The sequence below is a fragment of the Entelurus aequoreus genome, linkage group LG22, assembly GCF_033978785.1.
Source record: "Entelurus aequoreus isolate RoL-2023_Sb linkage group LG22, RoL_Eaeq_v1.1, whole genome shotgun sequence".
Lineage (NCBI taxonomy): Eukaryota > Metazoa > Chordata > Actinopteri > Syngnathiformes > Syngnathidae > Entelurus > Entelurus aequoreus.
Window position 1 is genome coordinate 20991080 of NC_084752.1, and position 8553 is coordinate 20999632.

Consider the following 8553-nt stretch of genomic DNA (forward strand, 5'->3'; position numbering starts at 1 on the left):
TTCCAATACCGAGGCAGACTAGAGTTTAAAGCTATTGTTCACGTTCGTAAACAATGCATGTGCGTGCGATGTCATGGCGTCATGTCCTCATACAGGTCAGGTTGCATTCACATTAGAAATCATTTTTTTGTAATGTTAACAGGGACATAAAAAGATCGGATTTGATAAGAAAAATCTGAATTAGACATCCGACCCTGCAGTGTGAACGTAGCATAAGACAATTTGAACAGTCCAGTTAAGATCAGTTGAATGCCCTGAGAATACAATGGCCTGGATGAATGAGAATATTTATATGCAATTACAACCACTGATTCACTGAAAATTGTACTTAAAAAATATTTTTCAATCAAAGGGTCTTGAAAAAAGGGCTTGTCTTATACTCGGGTCAATGCAGTAATTGCTTCTGTGTATTGTGAGCAGCTGTAAAATGTTTTAACTATAACAAAACTCAAATGGGTTTCAATCTGATTTCAAGTTTTATATCCAAATTGTAATTTTGTGATGACATTTTGATGCAAACTACTGTATAGTATGTTGAATGGGATTTGTGTTAAGCTTGATCATCTACTACTACGACCGGCGGCCAGCCAAAGTTGTACCCCGCCTTTTACCCTACGGTAACTGGAATAGGTTCCAGCTTCAGTGTGACCATGTTTCTTTATACCTTTGGGAATTTTTACCATTTGAAACGTTCCCACGTTACAGACGGAGGCCTCGCCAGAACCATCAATCGAACTCCTTCCCCGCCTGTGTCATCTGGTGAAGGGGGAACACGGCTATGGTTTTAACCTGCACAGCAACAAGGTCAAATATGGACAATTTGTACGCTCGGTGGACCCCCACTCACCCGCCGAGTGTGCTGACATGCGGCCAGGAGACCGACTGGTGGAGGTAAACACGCCAGGGGCTTCCATGCTTTGTATTTCTATCCCCAAATGATGCATGAGTAGTTCCCTTTTCATGTCACATTACATGTCTTGTTACATGTCACGTTATATGTCACTTTACTTTTCACGTAACATGTCATGTTACATGTCACCTTCGTGTCACATTACATGTCTTCTTACATGTCACCTTTCAAGTCACATTACATGTCATGTTACACGTCTCATTATGTCACTTGACATGTCCCTTTACATGTCACATTACATGTTATGTTACATGTGATGTTACATTATAGGTTGCATGTCATTTTACATATCATGTTATATGTCATGGTACATGTCACATTGCATGTTATGTTACATGCCATGTTAGATGTGATGTTATATGTCATGTTAGACGTCAGGTTATATGTCACTTTACATATCATGTTACATGTTATGTTACATGTCATGTTAGATGGGATGTTACATGTCACGTTACATGTTACATGTCATGTTACGTGTCACATTGCATGTTTTATTACATGCCATGTTAGATGTGATGTTATATGTCATGTTAGACGTCAGGTTATATGTCACTTTACATATCATGTTACATGTTATGTTACATGTCATGTTAGATGGGATGTTACATGTCACGTTACATGTTACATGTCATGTTACGTGTCACATTGCATGTTTTATTACATGCCATGTTAGATGTGATGTTATGTCATGTTAGACGTCATGTTATATGTCACTTAACATATCATGTTACATGTCACTTAACATGTCATGTTACATGTCACGTTATATTGTATGTTACATGTCACATTCCATGTTATCTGACACACCATGTTAGATGTCATGTTACATGTCATGTTAGACATCATGTTATATGTCACTTTACATGCCGCGTTACATGTCACGTTATGTCACTTCACATATCACATTGCGTGTTATGTTACATGTCATGTTACATGTCACATTACATGTTACATTATGTGTAACATGCCATGTTATGTCATGTTACATGTCACATTGCATGTTATATTACTTGCCATGTTAGATGTGATGTTATGTCATGTTATATGTCATTTTACATATCATATTACATGTTATGTTACATGTCACTTAACATGTCATGTTAGATTTCATGTTACATGTCAGGTTATCTCTTATATTACATGTCACGTTACATGTTATGTGACATGCCATGTTACATGTCAGTTAGACGTCATGTTATATGTCACGTTACATGCCACGTTACATGTCACGTTATGTCACTTCACATATCACATTGTGTGTTATGTTACATGTCATGTTACATGTCACATTACATGTTACATTATGTGTAACATGCCATGTTATGTCATGTTACATGTCACATTGCATGTTATATTACTTGCCATGTTAGATGTGATGTTATGTCATGTTATATGTCATTTTACATATCATATTACATGTTATGTTGCATGTCACTTAACATGTCATGTTAGATTTCATGTTACATGTCACGTTATCTCTTATATTACATGGCACGTTACATGTTATGTGACATGCCATGTTACATGTCAGTTAGACGTCATGTTGCATGCCACTATGCATGTCAGGTTATGTCAGTTTACACGTCACTTCACATATCATATTGCGTGTTTTGTTACATGTCATGTTACATGATATGTCACATATACAAGGTCTGCTTCTTTCTACTCCTTTTCGGACGTCTTGAGATGTAAAACTGTCAACCTGAGTTTGTGCACAAATGTAACCTGGTATGCATGTCTGGAATGAAATGAACTGACCTGAACATGTTATGTTACATGTCACATGACATGTCACATTACATGTTACATTACATGTCAGTTACGTGAAGGCAGTTGATTGGAAAAGCAGCACCATCGCTCTTTGTATTAATCAGGTCTGTGCACTGATTTGCGGTGTGATTGGATTGAAGCAGATCAGCTGGAATTAAAGTGTCTTAGTTAGACAGGAAGTGAGAGAGACGGTGTTTACAGGGTGAAAGGCCAAAAATCCATAGTTATATAACCAGCGAAGGACAGGTTGGTCACAAACAGATTTTATTGTTGTGGAGAGGAAATTGTGTCATGCAAATCAACCTGCTTCCACTCAAATGACTTCTTTTTATGTCCTGTGAGGTGAGACATGCCTCCCGCTGTCACCTTGTACAATGGCTACTTCATCATCATCATCATCATCATAGCCATCACCACTAGCTCCTCTTCTCTTCACAGTTTCCTATACCATGTCTCCTGTTTCTTAGGTAAACGGAGTGAACATCGAATGCCTGAGGCATACTGAGGTTGTGGCACTCATTCGAGCAGAAGAGCGAGAAGTGCGTCTTCTGGTGGTCGACCAGGAAACAGACGACCTGTTCCACAGACTTGGCATCACACCCACAGCACGACATGTATATTTTCACTTTGCTTATTTATTTATTTACTTATTTATTACCTTTTTATACACACACACACACAATTACATTTCCAGGGACAATCATTGATTTATTTTTCACATCATATTTAGTAATAAATCAATTTTATAGTCACACAGGCACAATGATAACTTACAAATTGGTTGTTAAAAATGTCAGATTCACAAAAAGTGATTGCTGATTACAATATTTTATTTAAATATTTTTTATCTACAAGCGGTAGAAAATGGATGGATGGATGGATGGACATTACGCCTTGAGATCGGTAGGTTGTGAGTTCAAACCCCGGCCGAGTCATACCAAAGACTATAAAAATGGGACCCATTACCTCCCTGCTTGGCACTCAGCATCAAGTGATGGAATTGGGGGTTAAATCACCAAAAATGATTCCCGTGCGCAGCCATCGTTGCTGCTCACTGCTCCCCTCACCTCCCAGGGGGTGATCAAGGGTGATGGGTCAAATGCAGAGAATAATTTCGCCACACCTAGTGTGTGTGTGTGTGTGACAATCATTGGTACTTTAACTTTTAACTCATGATTTTAGGTTGTCCTGAAGAATTTGGAGGTAATCCTCCTTTTTCATTGTCCCATTTACTCTCTGTAAAGCACCAGTTCCATTGGCAGCAAAACAGGCCCAGAGCATAATACTACCACCACCATGCTTGACGGTGGGCCTGGTGTTCCTGGAATTAAAGGCCTCACCTTTTCTCCTCCAAACATATTGCTGGGTATTGTGGCCAAACAGCTCAATTTTTGTTTCATCTGACACCACATGGACAAAGATAAGACCTTCTGAAGGAAAGTTCTGTGGCCATATGAAACAAAAATGTAGCTGTTTGGCCACAGCACACCATGGAACTGGTGCTTTAAATGGGACAATGAAAAAGGAGGATTATTTTCAAATTCTCCAGGACAACCTAAAATCATCAGCCCGGAGGTTGGGTCTTGTGCGCAGTTGGGTGTTCCAACAGGACAATGATCCCAAACACACGTCAAAAGTGGTAAAGGAATGGCTAAATCAGGCTACAATTAAGGTTTTAGAAGGGCCTTCCCAAAGTCCTGACTTAAATGCTGAAGAAACAAGTCCATGTCAGAAAACCAACACATTTAGCTGAACTGCACCAATTTTGTCAAGAGGAGTGGTCAAAAATTCAACCAGAAGCTTGCCAGAAGCTTGTGGATGGCTACCAAAAGCGCCTTATTGCAGTGAAACTTGCCAAGGGACATGTAAGCAAATATTAACGTTGCTGTATGTATACTTTTGACCCAGCAGATTTGGTCACATTTTCAGTAGACCCATAATAAATTCATTTTTTTTAAAAACTTCAAAATGAGGAAGTCACTTTTAATTGCTACATTCGATTAGTGTTGTAGTGCACATCATTTTGAAGTGGGGTTTCAAGCATGATACTGCATTATACTGATAAAGTATTTTCCCTGGGGTCACATGCGCACATTTTTTAAAAGGTCATACGAAAAGTTTGGACACCCCTTGGTTGGTTCCAGCATTTTCACTGTTCAAAAATATGTATATTTATTTAAAGTATTCTCCTCCTTCCCACAGGTGTACATGGACGAATCCTCCACAGAAGTCGCCTCATCCGCGCCTTCGCCCACCACTGAACACCTTTGTACCACAGAATCACCCATCGTACACGTCACACTGACGGACACCGCCATCCCAAACATGTCCCCCAAACCGCGAGCCAATGGGAGCTATGCATCCCAGTCCTCAACCGGCTCTACCACCCAATCCGAGATCAGTAGCTCTGATATGAACTTCCAGGTGAGAGAGAAATAAGTGTGTGTGTGAGGTGAATCTAAATAATGAGATATGTTAATAATTATGTTTATGTTTAACGTTTGAGGTCCCCGATGAGGACTACAGGCGTGTTTCGGACCCTTTCATAGACAGTGGTCTTCGTCTGAGCCCCACAGCGGCCGAGGCGAAGCAAAAGGTTCTTGCCGGGCGCAACAGAAAGAGGGCGCCCCCTATGGACTGGAGCAAGAAACAGGAGATCTTCAGCAACCTCTGAGTCCACAGAACTGAAAGAATGCAGACTATGATTTATGAATTCTGACATGTCAGCACCATCAACTTGCGAGTAACTGAAACCAACAAGCAAGTAAAAACCGAACACCTCCAGCCATAGCAATATTTTTAAGAAAGTGGGCCCTTACACTTAATCGGTTCCATTTGCATGAAGAGGAAACTATTTTATCATGCATTTTAACTACATTTCCTATTAGAGAAAGTGTTGTGCACATTGATTTAAATGCACATTGAGAAAAAATATAATTTTAAAGTATTAAAGCACTGGAAAAATTGCAATGTTTTTGCCTGTGCCTGCTTCCTAAAGTTAGACTTGATCATAAAATCTAAACATTTTAATATTTCATATTTATTTTTTGTTTTATATATATATATATTTATGTTATTTCTTATCCCATTCACTATACTTTATTCTTAAAAGAACAGAGTGTACTGTATTTTCTAGACTATAGAGTATTTAAGTCGCACCCACCAAATTCCATCTATCCATCCATTTTCTACCGCTTGTCCCTTTTGAGGTCACGGGGGGTGCTGGAGCCTATCTCAGCTGCATTCGGGCGGAAGGCAGGGTACACCCTGGACAAGTCGCCACCTCATCGCAGGGCCAACACAGATAGACAGACAACATTCACACACTAGGGCCAATTTAGTGTTGCCAATCAACCTATCCCCAGGTGCATGTTTTTGGAGGTGGGAGGAAGCCGGAGAACCCGGAGGGAACCCATGCCGTCACGGGGAGAACATGCAAACTCCACACAGAAAGATCCCGAGCCCGGGATTGAACTCAGGGATACTCAGGACCTTCGTATTGTGAGGCACATGCACTAACCCCTGTGCCACCAAATTATAGAAGAAAAAATATTCACTTATTTTAGCCGCACCGGACAATAAAGCCGCAGATATATACGAGATATTTGTAAATGTTTATTTACATATCTTAATTGTTTCCAAACAGTGCCTGTAACACGGCAGTAAAACGGATGATCAAACAAAACAGAAGTCATCGTCATGAACCCGCTAGCTGCGGAAGCTAGCTCTCTAATCAGCTAAATAGACTCAATAACTCAACGGTGAAGTTTTGGTGAATTTACAAAACTGAAACAATACAAAAAGAATGTCATTGTAAGTAATACTAACACAGACACTTGTAAACTTGTAAACGTGTTAGCATATTTGCTAATGCCCACAGCGCTAGCCAGATTACACTACGGTAGCACATACAAATATGCATGAAAAAACTCCTACAGACATCACACATGGGATGGTTTGCTAAGCATGAATTGTTTTAGTTATATTGTAAAACTTACAAACATTGCTTGGAGTAATGAATGAAAATCCTTTCGAGCAGAAACTCTGTGGACGATTTTACTTCTGGTTCAAGGCACGAAACAGGAAGTACATTTTCAACCAGCAACACCTACAGTGAGCAAACTCATCCAAAAGATGGCACCATAGCACAAATAATAACACACCTTTTCAGTGTCTCTGTCGGTGTAATATAAAACGTTTTTGTTGAATACAAGGTATTATGGCCGTTAACGAGGAAAAATCCATAAATTAACCCCACCGTTCTATAGGCCCCAGGGTTCAAAGCATTGGAAAAAAGTAGCAGCTTATAGTCCGCAAAATACCGTAGTTAAAATTCACACTTTATTTGGGTCCTCAGTTTTTCTCTCACTCCTGTTATCATAACAACCCTTTGAAAAATGTGAAACACTACACAAGTCACTTGATCCACAGGAAGTTGCCCCATTCAGAAAAAATAAAAGACATTTAAATGTAAATAAATCGATTTTTCTACAAATCCCGATTCTTATTTTTTACGATTATTAATCTATTAAAAAAATCCAATAATTGATTGCTTTGTTTTTTGTTTTTTTTTTCAAAAATATGTCCCTTTCAGCCACTTTTGTAAATGTTTGGGTAGAATTTTAATAAACAAAACCAGTTTTATTTGAAGTAATATATAAATTAATCAGAGTTGTTTATTTATTTTATGGAGGAATGAAGTTATTCCTAGAACTGGCAAACAATGTTATTTAAAAAAAAATATTGATTTTGAATCGAGAATCGTTTTGAATCGAGAATCGATTCTGAATTGAATCATTACCCCCAAGATTCGAATCAAATTGAATCTTGTGGTGCCCTACTATTCGCATAAAGGCAATGCATGTTTTTGCTAATTGTATACCTAAAAACTCTGTCTTGTGGCTGAAATAAGTCATCCTGGGATTAGAAACATTGTACAAAGATCAAATAAAGTTGCCTGCAATGGGCCAACAGAAATTAAGAGTAGTTCATACGTCTATTCTCAGATTTAGAGTTGGAAAAAAATACAGAAATTTAAGATTATTTTGAGAGAGTTACAATAAGCAAATGGCACTGGTTCAGTGGAATGGCTATCACAAAAGACTGAAAGTGATGTACATGCATACATGATCTGTTCTGTGAAATGCTCACACTTCACTCTGTGGGCAGACACACACATTAATGACAAATGTGACATTGTGTGTGGACCATACACATATTCTGTACTGTAAAGTAGTCTTAAAGGCCTACTGAAACCCACTACTACCGACCACGCAGTCTGATAGTTTATATATCAATGATGAAATCTTAACATTATAACACATGCCAATACGGCTGGGTTAACTTATAAAGTGACATTTTAAATTTGCCGCTAAACTTCCGGTTCGAAACGCCTCTGAGGATGACGTATGCGTGTGACGTAGCCCGACGAACACGGGTATGCCTTCCACATTGAAGCCGCTACGAAAAAGCTCTGTTTTCATTTCATAATTCCACAGTATTCTGGACATCTGTGTTCGTGAATCTGTTTCAATCATGTTCATTGCATTATGGAGAAGGAAGCCAAGCAAGCAAAGAAGAAAGTTGTCGGTGCGAAATGGACGTATTTTTCGAACGTAGTCAGCCACAACCGTACACAGCCGGCGCTTCTTTGTTTACATTCCCGAAAGATGCAGTCAAGATGGAAGAACTCGGATAACAGAGACTCTAACCAGGAGGACTTTTGATTTGGATACACAGACGCCTGTAGGGAACTGGGACAACACAGACTCTTACCAGGATTACTTTGATTTGGATGACAAAGACGCAGACGTGCTACTGTGAGTATGCAGCTTTGGCTTTTTTTTGCGTATGTACGTAACTTTTTTAAAATA

General features: G+C 39.1%; 1 protein-coding gene across 1 annotated transcript; it reads left to right on the forward strand.

Annotated features, from left to right (window-relative positions):
• Positions 1–230: 230 nt before the first annotated feature.
• On the forward strand, positions 231–7918 carry LOC133639302 (Na(+)/H(+) exchange regulatory cofactor NHE-RF2-like). The gene is made up of 4 exons (XM_062032527.1): positions 231–891; positions 3148–3294; positions 4883–5104; positions 5187–7918. The coding sequence occupies exons 1-4, from the start codon at positions 865–867 to the stop codon at positions 5352–5354; spliced, it is 564 nt and encodes a 187-aa protein (XP_061888511.1). The 5' UTR covers positions 231–864; the 3' UTR covers positions 5355–7918.
• Positions 7919–8553: the final 635 nt, after the last annotated feature.